Source organism: Epinephelus moara, chromosome 11 (genome assembly GCF_006386435.1).
Source record: "Epinephelus moara isolate mb chromosome 11, YSFRI_EMoa_1.0, whole genome shotgun sequence".
NCBI classification, from domain to species: domain Eukaryota; kingdom Metazoa; phylum Chordata; class Actinopteri; order Perciformes; family Serranidae; genus Epinephelus; species Epinephelus moara.
The window spans coordinates 28,659,854-28,680,368 of NC_065516.1; the positions used below are offsets into that span (position 1 = coordinate 28,659,854).

The window sequence follows — 20,515 nt, forward strand, 5'->3', positions numbered from 1 at the left end:
ACATGTGAGAATGCGGAAGCTCCTTTGACAGCTGGGCGTGCCAGTTTGTAACAAAATAATAAAAGTGATGCTTCCAACAGAAGTCTTCCTGTGACGGAGATACTCCTGACCACTCGAGGACCATCTGGAAATTGTCTGTCAGTAAGCAGAGGGTGAGTCTCACGGCTGAGTTTTATTATGTGGTTTGTGGACAGTTGGTGTTACAGAATAAAGCTGATTCAGTCTGTAGGCACATAGATTCTTACAATCTGTTTTACCTGACAGGTTAAGCGGGATAGCTGGCTTTGTGTTAGAGGGGAAAAGACAGAGTTCAACCTGGCTGACTCATGGTCTGGCCTTATGAGCAGAGTATATTTAAATACTAGTGTAGGTAATTGTAAGTATAATATAATATATCCACATTACGCAACGTAATATGAAAGTTAGTTTCCTTGTACTAAGACTAATATTGAGTATTTCCGCTTTTTTTTACTAAATCTGGAAGTTTATTATTGTCTTGAATGTGTGACATTTTGTAAATACATTTGGTATGCACACACTATCAACGATGCAGCCACGTTTAACAAAACCCTGATTACTAACAGTGTTGGGAAGGTTACTTTTAATATGCAATAGGTGACAGATTACTAGTTACCCTGTTAAAATGTTATAAGTAATGAAACTATTTTAAGAAATTCAAATTGTAGTAACCTAAGTTTCAATTTCAATTCAGTTTATTTACAAAAAAAAAACCCCAGATAATTTAATACAAGTGCAACTCATGAGAAATAATGGAGATGTGAAATGGAACACCCTAATAAGATATTGAAAGCTTGAGAAGAGGAGCCCAGACATGTGTCAACTTTTTTCCCCACCTAACTTTAGTGATCAGTCTCTTCTGTAGTGGAATTAGCATTATAATATGCACGCATACTCATATCGAGTCATGAAATACAATAATTTTCAATGTATGTAATGTTCATTCATCACGCTAATTAAGAAAAAGCATATTAGCCGGTCTGATATTTCATTTTAAAGCCGATATGGGCCAATACCAATGGTGTGCTGATATTATTGTGCAATAAAGACGCAGAATTTCATAATAAGTTAGGCTATGCGAAAAGAAAGAAAAGATTAATGTCACATTCTACATAAAAAATATAATCAGATGTACCCCCCTTGTAATCACCGGTATTTTTATTAGTAACTGTATTTTTTTCTTAGCAATTGTAACTGATTACACTTACAATTATTCTGTAATTAGTTACTTCCCAACTCTGATTACTAATGATAACAACCACTGCTTTGCATTGATATAACTAATATATTTAGGTGGGTAGAGGTTAGGGTAGTTGAACCAATTGTTAAAAAATGAATTTAATTAAATCTTTCTAGTCTGTTAAATGTTTGCTGAACTAAAGACTGAGTCTTACTGGTTTGGAAATGGCCTTAATATATCGTCCAATAAGAGAGTGAGATACAGATAAAGATATGAAAGCATTATTTTAAGTTTGCAGTGTAATGATTCATGCTCTGCCTTCCTGTTTTTGTAGAAACAATGGCATCAGAAACCCCCCTATCCAAAGCCAACACCACCTTCTCCCTGGCTTTGCTCAAAAAGCTGGGCGATGATGACAACACCAAGAATATCTTCTTCTCCCCTTTCAGCATCTCCTCAGCCCTGGCTATGGTGATGCTGGGGTCTGGGGGCAACACAGCCGCACAGATGTCAGAGGTACATCACACACACACACACACATCCACCAAATGTGTTTGTGAAAAGTAACAGACTAGCATTAATGGCATTGCAGGGTAGTGCACCAGGTCCTGCGTGATTTCGTGAGGCTTATAATCAATGTTATTATTGCTTTTTCTACCTGCTGGACAAAATGATGCAGATTTCACACTATTAAAACACCACCACAAACTCTGTCTTCTCACATAACATTAACCCAGCACTTCTCTAAGACAATTACAAGCAACACTGAAGATAGTGGGATAAATTTCATAGGAATAAAGGGCATAGTGGTAGGCGTGCATGCTCTCATTCAGCATGAATCACCAGCTTTTTCTTTCAGCGTCAGCTACAAAAGATAACAAATATCTCTTCTGTTCAGGCTCTGACTAGATTTTATGGGGGGGTGGCGCTCTGTTACTATAGAAACATGAAACATAATATGGAAGTGTAAGGGCTGTAAAGATATAGGTGAAGTAGTCTGTACACCTTATCAGTTCCCTTTATGTTGCAGCCTGGGTGTCATAAAAGAGCAGTTTTTAAAGTTGAGTTGCTGCCAGATGGAAGACAAGTTGCAGTCCTCTTTAATGCAACTCAGTTAATCCAGACTAGACAATAAATAGTAATGACTATTATTAACATTACAATCACAGCTTTCAGTTTTACTGTGCTCCTGTGCACAATGCAGATACAACAAGTGTAGAATAAATTCCTAATTTGTGGTTCCTTTGGAAAAAGCATTGTCAGAGCTTAATCTGTGTCTATTCTGTGGTTTTGGGATATGGAGATAATCATGCATGTAAAGTAATATACTTTGTTCAGTAGGATAATGACTGATTTATACTCTTACATCTTGAGGAGAATAAAACCCATCACATAGTGGCAGTTTGTGCACCAATAGAAACAGCAGAAGGGCCTTGGCAATAACCAGTACAGTGAGATATTGAGTAAAGGTAGTTTGAAAGTTTAGGTGGAAGTTAACATGATGTAAAACAAAAACAGTTGATGACATTTTTCTAAAGAATTTCTAAAGCAAAGCCACACCAAGGTTACTCCGGGCTGGTGGAAGTGTGAGTATGTGGGAGCGGCAGGGCTCCACCCAAAATGCGCCATGTTTCCTCCAGAAATTACAATATTGTGGAAAATTACACAGTGTTACAGAAGTAAGTGATTACAGCATATCAGAGCTGCACCAAGAATGAAGGCAGGGGAGGGTCATGAGTTGAGGTGATAAAACTGTGTCTGCACTGAAAGACTTGGTCAGTGAGAGAGAGTGGGTGTGTGATTGCATATGCATGAAAGGGAGCAGAGGTGACTGCAACATGTGGTTGCTTGGGGTTTTTTAGCAGGCAGTTACCAGAAAGCCCTGTTGTGTGAAATAGTAACTTGGATATTAGCCAGCTGGCCAACATTTTCTCTACAGATGCTGCAGTCCGTTGAGAGGAATATACACCCTAACCCAACCCTAACCCACACCAACAACTTGGCTTGAACATGTTGCCTACTATAATTGCTGTACATAACAAGAACATGAGAATCAATAAAACATATTGGTAAGCTAAATAAACCTGTCATACTTAAAGCTACAGTTGGTAACTTTTATAAAGATAGCTTTTTGTCATATCTGCTGAAACTATCACTATGTCTTGACAGTACATGGGACGGATAAGTGAAAAAAAATCATGTTCCTCCCCCTCCTCCTCCTGCTTCTCCTGCTCTGCGGCTGAGCAAAAACAAACAATCAGAGCCGAGGAGTCTCTGACGCAGCTGTCAATCATGTCAATCGCTGCTCATGAACTGCGGTCAAACTGTCAAACTAGGCAGTGCTAGTCAAATAAGAATCAAGATTCTGTTACTGCATTGCCTGTTTCTCACTTCAGATGTTTTCGGAAACATATTTTAGTGCACTGTTTAACTGAAATCACTCCACTACTACTGCCTGGATATAATGATAGTAAGCATAATTTTATTAAATATGATAAAAACGTACTTTAACAAATGGTTATCTAAAAATATTTCTGGAAGCATAACTTCAGCTCTACAACCGAGATGTCTTGTTGAATTGTTCTAAGCGAGTGGTTTCTACTTTTTCTGTCTGTTTATGCCCCGCTGCCCTGTCTGTTGCATCAAAGTACCCCTTCATCAACACCACCCATCATGTTCCAAATGTGTTCATTAAAATCAATTTTAAACTCATGTATTTAACAGTAGTAATGATATACAAGTGGATTAAGCAGTCAATGATTGGGTTACTTTGGTCCAGTTTCCATGCATTCTACTACCACTTGCAGTCAAGATAACTCAACAGATTTGTGTAGGAAAGTGATGTACATTCACAGGTTTGAAGATGGTCTTTGCACTGTGAACAGTGTGTATTTTGATGAAATAAGTAGCCACAATTGTCATCTCCTTATTTCCTTTTGCGGGAGAGAGATAACGGCATCAAAGTGTTTTGTACTCACTTCTCTTTGATCTCCTGTTTGACTTGGCATCATTTCTGATCCATCTTCCCAATTTAAGGCTAATGTACTGTGCAAGGCCTGAGGGATAGGACTTAACCCACAGATCACTGCTGGAAAAATATTACAACTTCCTATACGCAACCAGAGACACATGCCGTCTAACTTTACAGTTCCGGTTGCACCCCTAGGTCCTTTGCTTCACTGAGGCAGAGAAGCCACAGCACGCAGGAGCCCAGCAGATGCAAATGCTGCAGCAGCAGCAGGTCCAGACCAAAGTGCCACTGCATCTGCTGAAGGCGGTAACAAAGTCAACAGCAGAGGGATGATGAACTAACTCAGGGGAATTTTACTAACGGTGTGGTGTCATCTGGTGAGGGGATCCTTGGAGACAAAGAGATGGTGGCTCCAGAGAGAATTTCATGCTTTCACCCTGCTTTGCTTGCTGATGTCTTGAACGGAATTGGGAGGAGAAAAAAACAGTAATGCAGAGGAGCGGCCCTCGTGGTATGCTGTTTACTGAAGGTTAAGTGTGTGTGTCCAACAGCTAGAAGCCCCATAGTATTACATAATACGCAGGAATGTAGTCCTGGCTTTTCTATTTGTTTTTTTTCCTGGTGTGCTTTTTATCTCTTATAAGCAGCTGCTGGAAACCACAGTGTGATTAGACTGAACCCTCACTTACAGAAATGATGACAGCAAAACGCATTTTGAAAATAGAGCTGTTTTCTTTTGTATATATCTCTCATCCCATTGTCTTACTCTGATAATGCTCTTATGTGGTTAACACCAAATTTAGTCAACATGACTTCCTACTGAAATGACAGTTTATGTCTTGCTGATGGACGCACACCAGCTAAACATACCATCCTGAGTTCAGCTAAATAAAAACATGGGTATTTGTTTTTTAAGCTAACAATATAAATAAAAACATGGTGGCGGGATGGCATGTCTTCACATGAGTGTTTCTGTAAAGGCTTGTCAAAGCTTGGGCAGACATTTTCTATGGGTTCTTTAAAGGCAGTGTTGAAGGGTAACTTTGGCAATTTTCAACCGTAGCCTTATTGTCCCACCTTTTTCGTCTAAGCAACTAACTGTAACAACTGCTTTTGAAATCTGTCCAGTATTGAACGAGAGGGTTACAGTCGGCAGCGGCAAAACAGGCTGCAATAGAACCACTAGGGGCATTCGTGCACTGTCAGTCTAGGTCCACTAGAAGTGCTTGTTTTTACCACTAACAGGCTCAGATTATGATAAATGTCTGACAACATTATGGAAAGAATCTTCACAGAGATAGACAACTTTTTTTTGTTTAACCATAAACAGCCCTGAAATTGCTATTGCCAAAACCTCCAGACTGGATTTAAATAATCGGTGAGTTTCGCATGTGTCGAGCCAGCATGGTTAGCAAGGTGGTTTTAGTGAGGTTTATTTTCTTACTGCCGACTTTGAATGAAGAGTTTTACAATGATAGAATTAGTATTTGTTTAGACCAGTGGTTCCCAGCTGGTCCAGCCAGGGGGTCCAGATTTCTCCTTGGTCATTAGTTCAAGGTCCAAACACTTTGATATATTCAACGTCATACTTGCGTTTGGCCATGTCGTCGAGCTAGTTTCCTGTCTTTGTCAAGTAGCTGTCCATTAGTCACTCACTCTACACACTTTAAAATAAAAGCTATGTGCCAGAAATTCACTGTAATTAAAAATAAAGTGTTTTTTTGTTTTGTTTTGGGGTTGTTGTTTTTTACAATCGTGACACATTTGCGAGTCACTTTTGGTCCATTCAGAATCAATGACCTACCAGCTGGGAACTACTGGTTTAGACTGAGTCTGGAGGGTGTGGCGACGGCGATTTCTGCGACTGTTTTTGGATAAACAAAAAGGATCTTATTCTTTAACAAAACAAAAGTCTTTCTTTGTATGGATCCTTTACATTATGTTGTCAGACACTCAGAATATTAATATGAGCCTGAGCACTTTTAATAGACGTGAATAAATGGTGCGCATCTACCCCGCCCCAAGTGTTTACTTTGCAGCCTGTTTCGCTGGCTGCAGTCCTCTTGCTCAATACTGTACCAGCTATAAAACAATGTGGTTCCCATTAGTCACTTAGACACAAAACCATGGGAAAATATGGTTCAGGTTGAAAAATACTGAAGTGATCCCTTTACCTTTTCCATGTCAGACTTTTATTGTATTTTTTCCCCCATATTTTAGTCCATGTTGGGATGTCGTGCAGAAACATTGACATGTCAGTGATATGGGTGTTCTCAGATACAATATACTGTATGGAGCACACTGCAAAAAAATGTATCTAATATACCACCTTACCCATTAAGTGATGAGAAAGTCCATCTGTTTCTTCCCAGTATTACATTATAGAACAGTCTATGTCTGATATACATTGTTGTATGCTGATTCTATGTACACATCCAAATGTTACATACCTGATGAAAAAAAGAGGAATGGCTTTACAAGAGAGAGCTTAACACCCAAATCTACTCAGTATGTACTCAGTTACCCATCGTTGTTTAACATAATGTATACAATTGTGCAGCATGGAGTACTAAACCCAACAATCTATAAGGCAACCTTGATTATTTTGACTAGTCTCATCACTTAATAGGCAAGATGACCAGTCTAATATACACTTTATAATAGACTGGTCTGTCACATGCTCACTGCATCTCTGTAACACTTGTCTACTTTGTCCACAGTGCCTGAAAACCAAGGATTGTAAGGATGATGTCCATGCTGGCTTTGCAAATCTGCTGAGTGCAGTCAACAAGGCTGATGCTCCGTATGCCCTCAGTGTTGCCAACAGGCTGTACGGGGAGCAGTCCTACAAGTTTGTTGAGGTGCGTGTTTCATCATGTATATGTGTGTATATGTCTTAGTGGGTAGGTGTAGTTTTGTTTACATATTATTAGGCTGGAGGAACAGATAAGAATCTTTTTAGGTTTTGTTAGAAGGAATGATGAATGAGGGGGTGGACAGCAGGCCAGCATACAAGCAAGTTAAGCCGTGACTGTGAGAATACTTTTGTGGCTGTAATGACTTTTAATTCCGCAAACTAAAGTTCAGCAAAAATTTTGTTGTTTGGATGATCACAAACTGTAAATGTGATGTCGATGGTTCCAGGATTTTCTGGAAAAAACCAGGAAGCACTACAACGCAGAGCTGGAGTCTGTGGACTTCATAAGCAGCTCAGAGGAAGCCAGGGTGAACATCAACAGCTGGGTGCTCGAGAAGACACAAGGTAGATCACACACTAACATACACACATCAAACATGGACATATGACAACTGAGCTTGCCATTTCTCAGACATGCTTTCAGTTGTGTGATACTTCACTAATGGGTCAATTTTGTCTACCAGGTAAAATTAAGGACGTGCTGGCCAAGGGTGTGGTGGACAACATGACCAGGCTGGTGCTGGTCAATGCCATCTACTTCAAGGGCCACTGGAACAAACAGTTTAAGGTGGACTTCACACGGGACGCTCAGTTTAGACTCAACAAGGTAACACTGCTCAAATGAATAACACTGATTTAAAAACCCAGACTTTCTGACTGTAGCTGACTTTTGTTAAACTGTACATTTAGGCCATGTACACTAATTCTGACTTTGTCACTGAAAGTGTGGAATGAAAGAGTGAATGAAAAGATTTCGACATCAGGGTCATGACAGGAAATGTGATCATATCAAATGGTGAAAACCAGGGTCAAAGAGTGTGAAATCTGATTACGTAATAAAAGTTAATTTGTCGAACACTTCTGTATTGCATGCTAGTTAGGACTAATAGGGAGTGTTTCCCAATGGCTGTTTTAAACATCTGAGTGTTTTCCAGTGAAAAGGAATGACGCATTTTTTGTAGGATGATTGCTCTTCTTAGACCACATGTTGTTGGTAAGAATGTAGACTCCTGCATATTCTCATTTACAAGGCAATCTTAGGTTTTCTTCCTTCTTACCTTTTGTCCTACATTAACCGAAGTAATACTGGGACTCACAGTCTTCGGTCTCAGGATTTGTTCTTGCTGTCTGTCCCAAAAGTCAGAACTGAACTGGGAAAGAAAGCATTTAGGTTTGCTGCTCCCTCTGCCTGGAACATGTTACAGAAAACTTTGAAACAAAATGAGTTGGTCTCATTGAACACTTTTAAGGGGAAATTGGATGACCTGGAGGCAGAAACATCTGGTTGTAGATGTTTTGCCTGAGGCTTTTATTATTGTAGCTGACCTTGAATTGTTGCTGTTTTGGATGCTAAGTGTTTTTAATGTTTGTGTCCACCTTGTGTTTGTGTGTATGTATGATTATGCTGCTGCCTGTCTTGGCCAGGACACTCTTGTAAAAGAGATTTTTAATCTCAGTGAGTCTTTTCCTGGTTAAATAAAGGTTAAAAAAAAAAAAAAAGTTTGCTGCTCAAGTAAACACAGAGTTTGGGTCAGTAGACATCCCCATGCAGTAGTACAATCAATTTGATCAGATACTGTGTAATTTATTGATAAATGGTTCACCAACAAAAAAGAGGTTAAGACATTTGTCTTTCCCCCGAGTGATAAAAAGTGATTTAGCTGTGATCTGGTGGATAAAATCTTTCCTTCTTACTGTAACAACTTTTCAAGCAGGGATTAGCAATCCTGTTATTACCAAGGAAATCGCTGTGATTCATTTTAGCATCCAAAATATACTGTAGCTTTATGCAGCTTTAGTATTGTGTATTGAAGAGTAAAGGCCATTGCACACCAAGTTTGTATTTTTCTCTGAAATTTTTGCACATTCAAAAATAAATACGGCCTTACGTTATGTCAATCAGGTTTGCAAACCGACCCCAAATTTTTGTCCATCAGCACAGGTTCGATTTTCTGTGATTTTTCTCAGCCATATATAGCCTTTGGAGAGTTGTTTGACCAAGAAGCAGTGGAGAAAATGTGGCGTGACCTGCGGGACACATACACCTGCAACACAAGTGGGGGACAGGGTGCATAATATAATTTCATAACTCCGATAGCCTGCTTTCAACAGGTCAGATAGTGATATTCAGGTTGATGATGGTGACGAGGAGGAAGATGCGGACTCCACACAAACAATGAGTGACAGTGTCGAGACAGAGAGGGAGGACAGCTCAGCCCTTTCAGGTAGCTGTGGTGCCAAATGCAGCAGGGTGAGAGTGGCGACAGGTGGGAGATACCTCCAGTAGAGGGAAGCAAGGCAGCAAAAGTATTTTTCGATTTTGTCTCGTATTGCAAATTTTTGCAAAAAATAGAACAATCAAACGCATCAGACTCAGTGTGCAAGGTTTCTGTGTGTAACTTTTTGTTTTCTTTTCCTTTTTTTTTCTCTGAAAGACAGATTAAAAGAACGCATACGGGGGGAAAAAGGGGGCTTGGTGTGCAAAGGTCTTAAATTGTCTTTAATTGGATACTTTTGTTGTTCACTTGCAGATAGTACACTTGTACACTTGCACTTTGATAGGGTAGTGTTGCCTCAAATCAAACATAGCCACTTTCCGGAGGTGATGATTCTTCTTCTACTCAGTGAATTGCAGCCGAACATACATAAACACCAAACAGAACATATGGCCATAGATCGTATAGCTTACACCAAAACATGTAAAAAACAATGCCCGATGATAAAAATGTGTCATCCTTAGCTAGCTAGCAAGCTAACGGTAACATGTATGCTATTGTTCGCGGTACAGAATTACAGCAGAATTAACCTAATAAAACTAATGGCTTCTATCTGACAACAGTGTAGTGGTGGTGAAAGAAAACAGGTTTGAAATGTGTGTATGGTCCCGCCCATTCTGCCACGTTGGCAACATGACCACCATTGAGGGTGTGAAGTGTTAAACGTTCCCTACTCAACTTTTTGACTGTTATGAGTGCACCATTGTGTTACCATAGTGCACTGTATTTTGCCATACTTCTCAGTGTAAATGCACTCAAGCATTTAAAATGGCAAGTGTAAGTACAGGAGTATCTGATTTGAGACACAGTTTAACTTAATACCAGGCTGAAGAGCAGTGTTTTGCTGCCCCCTCTGGTTAGAAGTTTCAAGTATGTTGCACCTCTGGCCACACCTGACAGCTAATGCCACTGTGCACTGACCACACCCTGCCATACACATCAGCATCACTGTAATAAGGTGATGTGTACAAGACGTCAGGTCTTTAAGCTCACATATTTTTCCGTTTGCTGTTTTCAGAATGACACCAAGCCAGTGAAGATGATGCACCAGAAATCCAAGTTCCCTTTGACCTACATCCCTGAAGCCAACTGCCAGGTAATGAAGCAATTCACTTAATCAATCAATACAGCATTTCAGTCAATACATCTGTCAGTCCCTCAACCAGATGTTTACTGATAAGGCAGCAATCAAACCAATCATGTATAACCTTTGTTGATGAGGTTAGGCAGTACATATATTTTTCATATAATGTTTGAAACCATCTGTTGTACAGGTCTTAGAGATGCCTTACAAAGGAAAGGAGCTCAGCATGCTCATCTTTTTACCCAATGTGATGGAGGACAGTTCAACAGGTCTGGAGAAGGTAGGACACACATACACACACACACACACACACACACACACACACACTTGCACATGCATACATAAGGAACCCCACAAGACAAAGAAAAACTTTTTTTGTGTCCACCACCAGCTGGAGAAGGAGCTGACATATGAGAACTTTGTGGAGTGGTCTCGTCCAGATATGATGGATGAAATTGAGGTCACGGTTGAGCTGCCCCGGTTCAAGATGGAGGAGAATTATGACTTGAAGAATGTCCTGGTCAGCATGGGCATGGTGGATGCCTTTGACATGGCAATGAGTGATTTCTCTGGTAGGACTTGTGCCTGGATCATATCGCATATATTCATAATCTGAACTTGTTCCTGTCAATGTGCTCAACATTAGTGTCATGAAGGGTAGGGTTGGCATTATATATTTTCTTTAAATAATCTATTTCCTTTTTTCTTTGACAGGCATGTCTCCCGCCAATGACCTGGTGCTGTCAAAAGTCGTCCACAAGGCTTTTGTGGAGGTCAACGAGGAGGGAACTGAGGCAGCTGCTGCCACTGCTGCTATCATGATGCTGCGCTGTGCCATTATGCCAGCCACCTTCATCGCAGACCACCCCTTCCTCTTCTTCATCCGACACAACCCCTCCATGAGCGTCCTCTTTGCTGGTCGATACTGCTCTCCTGAGTGAGCACAGAGAGGTGTTTCTCAACTGGAAGGGGGGGTTACAATACATCAATTAATGCAATAGTATAACATTTTCTTAGATAATACTGGAAGAATGTTGAGACTCACCACTCTGGGGTTTCCTGTAGCTAATCACATCCTGAGTTCCCGTCCTATATTTTCAACACCGGTATAATGATTAATAGCTGTGGTGTTGTTTTTTTTCTGAACTGTGGCTTCTTGTCTGCCTCACTTCTTACTTCTTGAGTGATTCTGTGTTTATCCTGATCATTAAATTCTTGCACTGTTTATCTTTTGCACCCAATCTCATCCTTAGAATCTGGTTCACTTTATGTCTGTAATACATGCATTGCCCTATTCGCTTCACCCTCACACCCCACCCTAGTTAATCTGTACCATTACCATTATGTTAAACTTGTCTTAAACTTAACACCCTTTTAAAAAAAAATTGCCTTAATCGCAATTTCTATCATGCCTCTTTTTTCAGCTGCCAGCAGACATGAACGTTTATACATAAAATGCTGAAATTGCATGTTCTGTATATAAAGTGCAGAGAATCTTGCAACTGTCATATCTTCATATATTCAGTTAACCAAAGAGAATAATGTGATGAAATCGCATTGCCAGATAGATGTCTTCAAGCAAAGTGCAGTTATTTGTATAGGCTGCAGACTAAAGTATAGACTATAAAGAACAAGAGCTTACATGAAAGTTGGAACTGGCATTGAGTCCAGATGATTTTTATTCTTATCTTTATGCTTTAACATGTGGAATAAAAGTGTGTGGCTCAAAAACATTATTTGTCACTTATTTGTTTTCTTGACATTTACTCAGATCTGGTTCAGCCACGTGTGATAGGATAGATAACCTGAAGTCTGATCATTCACTGAAAGCGTTAATACTACACTGGCTGTCTGAGATGAGAAGTCTTTAACATATTACTCACTGTTAATGTTTAACCTGAACTACAGTACAGTAATGCTTTGATCAATGCTATATGAGAAGAATAAGTTGAGCTTATAGCACTTGTTGTTACAATTACTAAGAGTATTCAGCAATTGCCTGGTGTCTTGTGTCTTGAGTAGGACAGGGGTAATCACTTCACAAGGGTCTTCAGGTGGCCACCCTCCTTAGTTGGTGTTTCGTTGGTAGGCCCACAACATCTCAAGAGTGTTCAGCAGCAACACCTGGCATTCCAGGTGTGCCCCCCTCCGCTTTTACCTCTCAGGTTATTTTGCAGACCAGTTGTGGTCCTTCCTTTTCATCCAAAGCCAATTGCTGCTTTGCTCAGCAGCGTCTGACAGTGACTTGATGGCATGTCAGAAAGCCTGTCCTCAAACCCCCATACTCGTCAGAAGACTGGTTGATGATGTAGCTACAAATCCTCTCCACCCAACCTCTACAGGGAGCACCTGGGGTGAGGACCTGCAGGATTGTTCAAGACAGCACTCACCCTTTTCACCACCTGTTCACACTGCTGCCATACGGAAGATGCTATAGGGCCCTGAAATGCCGCACCCCCAGACTGAGTGACAGTTTTTACCCCACAGCCATGCACAAACTGAACACTCTCCCCCAAATCACCCTCCCTTCCTCCCCCACCACCATAACAATTTTAAATTGCACTACCATGGACAGATGTACAATAACTGTATATGCACTTAATGTTGTTTTTATAGCACCTTATTTATCATATCTATCTTATCTTAGCCTTATCCTATTTTAATGTGTGGGTATGTGAGTGTGTGTTGAGTGAATTGAGGAGTTTTTCTCTTATGAGAGACAGCAAATTTCGTTGCATGTGAACATGTAATGACAATAAAGGCATTCATTCAAGACAATAATTGTCAGACAACTATTGTTGTTATAACAAAATAACTAAACAAGTACATTCTTTTAAAAATGGTGGTTTGTTACACCATTTATTTAAGCATGAAGGTTTAAAAATATTTTATTATTATTAAGGCGATTAAATGTGCCTGCAAGTGACTTGTCTGACCAGTGAAGAACCTGTGTGCAGAATATTTTTCATGTAGAAACTGGGGAAGAAATGTGTAAGCTAGCTGTTTTGGACAGTCCAGTCAGGTTTAAATTCTACATAACAGATCATTAGAAATACATGTTGCATAACAGAGCAGTGAGATTTGTATGGTGTGTTAAAAATAACTCAGAGGGAGGGGTGTTATTTGTTGTCAATAGACAAATGTACTGTATGTCAGTAAACGCATCCTGCTCCAGCACAGTAGGTGGCGCTAATGCGTCGCTATGTTTTAGTGCCGGAAGTCCGGAACGAAAAAAAGTGTTAGGAAATGCACTTCCGGATTACTTCCTAGTTGTCAAGTTTCAAAAACGAATAGCTTATTAAGAAAACATGCCGACAGTGTTACCATAAACCTTTTTAAAGTCAAGCTAAGATGAGAGAAATCGACATTTTGACTACGCATTTCAGCACAAAGACAACAAGCTAACGCTAACAAACTTAGCTCCCAGTGCTGCCTGTTAATCTGGTTATACCTCATTGGTTTGTGATGGAGAGGCTAATAACGAAGCTCACGGAAAAACATGTCCTTTTCACGGCTTCCTTTGCTATAAGACTGGCTTTGGTCGCTTATGGAGACTACCAGGATAGGACTATGGTGGTGAAGTACACTGACATCGACTACCACGTCTTCACAGATGCTGCGAGATTCATAACTGAGGTAATAGCAGTGTCATAACTTCTGTGACAGGAGTAAAGCAGCCAGATAAAAGTTGTTTGATGCCTGAATATGTGTCCTGATGTAACACTGGCTAATATTAAAGGGATAGTTATAATCTTATGAGGTGGGTTGTATGAGGAACTTATCCAAAGACAGTATTTTACATACAATAGATATCAGTCAGCATGCCCCCAGTTTGGAGAAGCAGGCAAGAGTCTGACATGGAAGCAAAGCGGTCCACTGCTGTGAAGGGGTCAGCGACTAAAATGGGTGTCAGCCACCTAAAAATAGTCCAACGCGTTTCCACTGAAAATTCTTCATCAGGGTGTGAAATGCACTGGAAACAGGTGTGCAATTTAACAACTCATGTGAGGGTCTTGTGCCACAGGTCACATGATATATTGGTAAAGCCCTACTAGACAAAAAACCCCACATAGACAGAAATTGAAAATGAAAATTGACAAAAATGTAAACTATAAATAACTACCACATTTAGTAACAGGAAAAGAGGTTCAATTCCAAATTAATACAAAGGAAACAACAGTGAAATAAAATAAGAATTTTAATATACCATAACAAACCTGCACATAAAGTGTCAGAAACTTAACAATATAAGATATGTATGACAAGGACAAAAAACAACATGTGTGAACAGACAACAAACTCATAATGTGTAGGCTATAAAATTGAAACATTTATAATGTGTAAAACTCAAAACAGAAGGATTTGACAGTAGGGATAAAGTTAAACCTGAATAGTAAAAGGCAGGAAAAAGTCCATATGGCTTACAAAGGATCACCCCCAGTAATATTTGTATGAAAGTATATTTTAGTATATCTGACTCTCAATCATTGAAGACCACCTGATGTTTTTACGACTAACTACACAGAATCTTAACCTGGTGCAGCACTCCCTATTTTTTCCTCATTATCGGTGATTTAACATTGTTAAACACAGGAGCTGCCAGTCTTTCACTGCCTTCAACAATTATTTTGTTAGTGTAATTGTGTGACTTTGGCGTTACAAGGGTGAGTTTGAATTCACTTAAGTCACACCAGATACTAAATAACTGATTGAAACAGCGGTAGAGCAGCAGCTCCTGTGTTCAGCAAGCCAAAACTGCTGTTTTTGTGTGTTCTGGTGACTTTGACGAGAACATAGATGGGGAACTGAAGCAATTAACCACTTCCCCGTCAGAACAGGCTGTCTGACGAAAAAGGTAAAGCAGTGGAAATACTTTCAGTATAGCATACACTTAAACTGTTTTTTTTAGGTGGGACTGTTTTGTAGATGGCTAAAATACATTCTAGTTGCTGACCCCCATCCAAAACAGTACATTTGCTTCTGTGTCAGACTTTAGCCTGCTTCTCCAAACTGGGGGTGTGCTGACTGTCATCTACTGTATGTAATACACTGACTATGGACAAGTACCCCATAAAACCCCAATTCATAAATTCCGCATTATCCCTTTAAGCTATGTAACTTTTACTTCACTAACATTTTTTTTTTTTTTTTTAACTTTATTTTTTCAAAATGTGAACCACCACTGTGACATATGATCATATCCTCACAACAGAGGAAGAAAAACAACTTCACTTCACTAACATTACCGGCAGTTAAAATTAGCTCCAGCTCGACCAGCTACAACATTAAAGTAGTGCTTATTGCATGGCAATGCATCAATAATAATGATCCAATAAAAGGATAATATATCACTGGCTGGGGCCACTCTACATGAGTATTTATTATACTTTAAGTATACCTTGTTGCTAATACTTGTGTTCTTTACTACATCATTTCAATGTGGGAAACTTCTCCACAGGGGAAGTCCCCGTACAACCGATCAACCTACCGCTACACTCCTCTCCTCGCCTGGCTGCTCACCCCTAACATCTACCTCAGCATGGTATTTGGCAAGATCCTCTTCATAGTGTGTGATGTGCTGTCAGGACTGCTCATTTACAGAATCCTCCGCCTGAGGGGTCTGAGCTCTGAGGTGTGTTTTCAAACTTTTTTATCAATCTGTTTCTCATTGAGTAGAAATCTTTGGATAGTTTATTTAAAATTGCTGACTGCAGTTGTAAATACCTCATTCATTTTGTCCAGTAAAACAACAGTTTAGTGGCTTCTTGAAAATGCACAGTGCAGATTAAGTTGTGTTTTTGTGGGGGATTTATGTTCAGACTGCACGTCGTGTTTGTTCTCTGTGGCTCCTCAACCCACTGCCCATGGGAGTGTCCAGCCGAGGGAATGCTGAGTCAATCCTGGCAGCCCTGGTGCTGGGGACAATACTCTGTATGGAAGGTAAGGGTGTGTGTGTGTGTGTGTGTGTGTGTGTGTGTGTGTGTGTGTGTGTGTGTGTGTGTGTGTGTGTGGAGCTTCAGCAAGACATTTTAGTTCTGCAGAATAATGTAGCATTTTTTATCTTTTTTCTTCTAGCCCGGCATCTGATGTGGGCAGCCATACTCTATGGTCTGTCAGTCCATATGAAGATCTACCCTGTTACATATGCTCTGCCCATTGCTTTGACCCTGCGCACCCCAGAGACCACATCAGAGGAGGGCAAAAAGAGGTGGAAGAGGTTCACTGGGTTTATAAGAAGTTTCTTTAACCGTGAGCTGTTCCTCTTTGCAAGTGTGGCCGGAGGAGTTTTCTGTATGTTCACAGTGCTCTTCTATTACACGTGAGATCAACAACGAAATGACACACAAGCACACACAGTAACATGTCTTCACTGTGGCTGTGATTTTGGTTCCGTTGTGCAAGTAGAAAAAGTTCAGGGAACTTATTTTTTATTTAGCTGGTAACACAAGTTGTGGATATTCATCACTGATATAAATTGCTGGAAAAAAAAAACAAATGTCCAAATGTCATTTTAAATGATTGACTGTCATTTTGAAACATTTTAATCTGATTCTAAAGTTAAGTATTTTGTCAGTCTGGCTAGATATATTAAAATTCACTGTAAAGTCATCACTTATCTGACGTAATATATAAAAAATATATACTTTAATAACTTTGTATGGAAACGCTCAAATCATGTGACTCCTCTCCTGTATTTTCAGGTATGGATGGGAGTTCCTTCATGAGACCTACTTGTACCATCTGACCAGACGAGACATCAGACACAACTTCTCTCCATACTTCTACATGCTCTACCTGACATCAGGTATTCACTACTAGAGACATTTATAGCCTCCTAATGTGGCACCTTGCTGCAGACAGAACAAAGACCAGCATAAAGTTCAAGCTCATGTGCAGAGGTGCATGGTCAGCAGTGATAGTCCTTGTTTGTTAAATCAGTTATAAAGTTTGAAGTTTATTAGGTATTTTCCTGGTGCCCCTGTGTTGATAAGGAGTGTAAACTTACAGGAGATGATGCAGCGTTCTAAGCCTGGTCAAATTCTTTTGTCTTTTGTTGATGCAGACAGCAGGTGGAGCCAGTGGCTCGGCTTGGCGGCATTCCTGCCACAGCTTGTCCTGCTGTTGGTAGCATCATGGGCCTTTCACTCTGACCTGGCCTTCTGCTGTTTCCTGCACACCGCCATCTTTGTGTCTTTCAACAAAGTCTGCACTTCACAGGTACATAAACCACCACTAAGCAAGTAGCTAAGTAGAGATCAGATGATGAATTGTCTTGCAGTCATTGTCAGATAAAGTTATACTCAAGATAGTATAAGGCCTATCTTTAAAGCACAGGATTATTATATACTATATAGATATTATTATAGTCTAAAATATCATGTATATAATCTTATTATCTAGCCGTAGTTTATACCATTCACAGAGCCTTTAACAATGTTGTTTGTTATCCTTTTATAGTACTTCCTGTGGTACCTTTGTCTACTCCCTCTGGTGATTCCTCACCTGAGTCTGTCACTAAAACAGGGAGTGGGACTGCTGCTCCTCTGGTTTGCTGGACAGGTAATTCAATATACCGTGTTCTGGATTACAATTAAATACAACATCAGATTTGCACTTTGTTAAAGGAATGCTTCACCCACAAAATGATCGTTTATCAGTAACTCAGCCTATGTTACATTAAATTCTTCATGATGTTTAACAACTGCAAAACGATATCAACCATCAGTTAACAAACTCTCACACAACCCGAGCAGTATAAACCAAGTCTCATTCATTGAGTCGTATGCTCAGTACATCCTAAACGTATTTTTGCTAAAACATTACTATTTGAAACACTTCCACAGCCAGAGAGTGCTTGCCCAGGCACACTTCTTGTCTGTGCCTGATACTGTTCATGCAGAAGTTTTTTAAATAGGAATATTTAAGATGAAATGCATGTGATTAGGAGGTACTGAGCATACGACTGCATAAATGAGACTTGGATTATATTGCACGAATTGTGTGAGAGTTTCTAAACAGATGTTTTGATATAGGTTTACTGTTAAAGATGGCCCCCCTTTTACTAAAATTCATCAAGAATTTTCTCTGTTTTTGGTTCTTTGCTCACTGTGAAAACATGCTTAACCTGCTGATTGATGCACTAATAAACATTTTGTGGGTGAAGTATCCCTCTAACAAGGTCTTCCTATCATAATAAAGTAGCATTATTTATACTGGCTTTAAAATTGTGCATTTTAAGTGGTAGCTGCACTGATAACTTAAAGTCACAGTTGCTTTTTGGCATCACTCAGTATTCTCTTGTTCTCCTTTACAGAAAACTTAGGCCCCAATCACACAGAAAGCATTTTGCAGGTTGCAAAATTTTAATTGAATGCCACTTGTAAAAAAACTTGCTAGCTCTGGTTGAGGGTGAGAAGCTGTCAGCAAATAGTTTGTTAGGCACAGGGAAACGGAGATCAGTGTGGGTATATGAGACCCTAAAAAAGAAGGTGGATCACAGGGAGTACCACCAGTCAGTCCAGGAGCTTCGCCATTTCCAGGCATATTTTAGGATGACTCAGGGGCAGTTTGACAACCTGGTGTCTGTTGTCAGGCTGTATAGCTCTGGGTATCCCCCAACCGCTCCCACCAGTTTCTCTTCCATAGTTTACCAACTGTAAACTTGTTGTCATGACCACCACAGAAGGCCTGCCTCTCAAATCATACAGTTGGACAATGGGAAAACAGCGGTGATGATATGGGGCACTTTTCAGCTCTGAGTTGGAAGTTTTTTCAACTCAAGGAGTTCAGAGTGCTCTGGCAAAAATGCCAGGCACTTAGAGCGCAGAAACTCGAGGTGCATAGCAACAGCGAGCAAAAAGCTTCATTCTCATTAAAAACAATTACAAAAAGCCACCTCCAGCTGCTAAAATGCTTTCTGTGTGATCAGGGCCTAACTGGGCTTATTTTGCCATGTTTTAAATGAAGCAAATAAAATTCACCTTGGTATGAGGAAAACATTCTATTTTCTCTCCACTTTCAGGGTATCTGGTTGGGCCCAGCCTACTTCCTGGAGTTTGAAGGCTACAACACCTTCCTGTTGATCTGGCTTGCTGGCCTGCTCTTCTTGATAATCAACTCTTCAATCTTGATTCAGATCGTTGCCCATTACAAACCAACGCAAACTCCACAGAGACTGAAGGTTGAATGACATTCCAGTAATTTAACTGAAGATGGACTACTGTATGGATGCATGTTAAAAAATAAAGTGTGTATTTTGTTAATGCGTAGTCCCTTCGAGTAATCAATTACTTTATAACCTAAACAATTTTAACACAGAATAGATTCATACAGTGGCATTTCCTGAGTGACGAACTCCACTGTTTAATTTTCAGTCATTCTGAGGTAAACCCATGAATTAAATGTTTGCCACTATACTCAAAAACACTTAAATCCACAGTGACTCACACAGGGCAGAAATCTGTTGTTGTACTGCTTTCTCTAGGTTGAAGCTTTGAAGTCCATTCCACCTGTGGCCATGCCACATAAAAAAGCAGATGTTTGCCATTTCCTCTCAAAAGCAAAATACCAGCTGTAGATCAGACATCACCCACAGCCCCTCCACAGTGAAAGACTCATGATGTTAAACAGCTCTGGACCAAAATATGTACACACCCTTTTGAGTTTTCTGGCTGGCATTGTCACTGCTTGAGGATGGGAAGCATTTTCTCATGCCAGTGGGAGAGAAATAGTCTAAGCAACTCACATCCATGTTGATGCTCACTTCTCTCCTTTAAAGAAGTGATTTGGATGCACCATTCAGATTTCATATTACACAATCCAAGGAGGAAGTAATCTAATCTAAATGTTAGGGTGGGCGATATGACATTAAAAGAATTGTACAATATTTCAGGATATTTTTGTGATAACGATATTCTTGACGATATAACAAATTACTTAATCAAAATATTTTCTTATTAATTTAAGAACATATCATTGAAACAAAATAACAACAACAGTAACTCAGAGTCAGATTCAGATTCTGTTACAATATTAATAATACAACAAAATAAAATGACCAAAAATTACA

At 39.8% G+C, this 20,515-nt stretch overlaps 2 protein-coding genes across 5 annotated transcripts; both read left to right on the top strand.

The window, feature by feature from the left end:
• Positions 1–5: 5 nt before the first annotated feature.
• LOC126398108 (leukocyte elastase inhibitor-like) lies at positions 6–12,179 on the top strand. 3 transcript variants are annotated; one of them, XM_050057318.1, is made up of 10 exons: positions 6–152; positions 1,533–1,714; positions 4,365–4,475; positions 6,890–7,030; positions 7,314–7,431; positions 7,551–7,693; positions 10,381–10,458; positions 10,637–10,726; positions 10,838–11,018; positions 11,161–12,179. In XM_050057318.1, the coding sequence occupies exons 2-10, from the start codon at positions 1,538–1,540 to the stop codon at positions 11,385–11,387; spliced, it is 1,266 nt and encodes a 421-aa protein (XP_049913275.1). In that variant the 5' UTR covers positions 6–152; positions 1,533–1,537; the 3' UTR covers positions 11,388–12,179. The 3 variants fall into 3 exon arrangements, with proteins under 3 accessions (XP_049913275.1, XP_049913276.1, XP_049913277.1); XM_050057319.1 differs by having other exon boundaries at positions 4,365–4,439; XM_050057320.1 differs by lacking the exon at positions 4,365–4,475.
• A 1,511-nt stretch (positions 12,180–13,690) lies between these two features.
• pigm (phosphatidylinositol glycan anchor biosynthesis, class M) lies at positions 13,691–19,700 on the top strand. Of its 2 annotated transcripts, none has more exons than XM_050057321.1 (8): positions 13,691–14,082; positions 15,905–16,078; positions 16,266–16,386; positions 16,522–16,765; positions 17,148–17,251; positions 17,510–17,664; positions 17,905–18,006; positions 19,469–19,700. In XM_050057321.1, exons 1-8 carry the CDS (start codon positions 13,912–13,914, stop codon positions 19,634–19,636), a joined length of 1,239 nt encoding a protein of 412 aa, XP_049913278.1. In that variant the 5' UTR covers positions 13,691–13,911; the 3' UTR covers positions 19,637–19,700. The 2 variants fall into 2 exon arrangements, with proteins under 2 accessions (XP_049913278.1, XP_049913279.1); XM_050057322.1 differs by having other exon boundaries at positions 16,522–16,654.
• Positions 19,701–20,515: the final 815 nt, after the last annotated feature.

What these genes read in the sequence shown, in the direction of transcription:
- LOC126398108 (XM_050057318.1), top strand. Translation starts at nt 1,538, where the DNA reads ATGGCATCAGAAACCCCCCTATCCAAAGCCAACACCACCTTCTCCCTG. An exon ending in GGTGCTCGAGAAGACACAAG is followed by an intron (nt 7,432 to 7,550) that starts GTAGATCACACA and finishes TTTGTCTACCAG; the next exon opens with GTAAAATTAAGGACGTGCTG. An exon ending in GGCAATGAGTGATTTCTCTG is followed by an intron (nt 11,019 to 11,160) that starts GTAGGACTTGTG and finishes TTTCTTTGACAG; the next exon opens with GCATGTCTCCCGCCAATGAC.
- pigm (XM_050057321.1), top strand. Translation starts at nt 13,912, where the DNA reads ATGGAGAGGCTAATAACGAAGCTCACGGAAAAACATGTCCTTTTCACG. An exon ending in ACAGTGCTCTTCTATTACAC is followed by an intron (nt 16,766 to 17,147) that starts GTGAGATCAACA and finishes CTGTATTTTCAG; the next exon opens with GTATGGATGGGAGTTCCTTC. An exon ending in CATGCTCTACCTGACATCAG is followed by an intron (nt 17,252 to 17,509) that starts GTATTCACTACT and finishes TTGTTGATGCAG; the next exon opens with ACAGCAGGTGGAGCCAGTGG.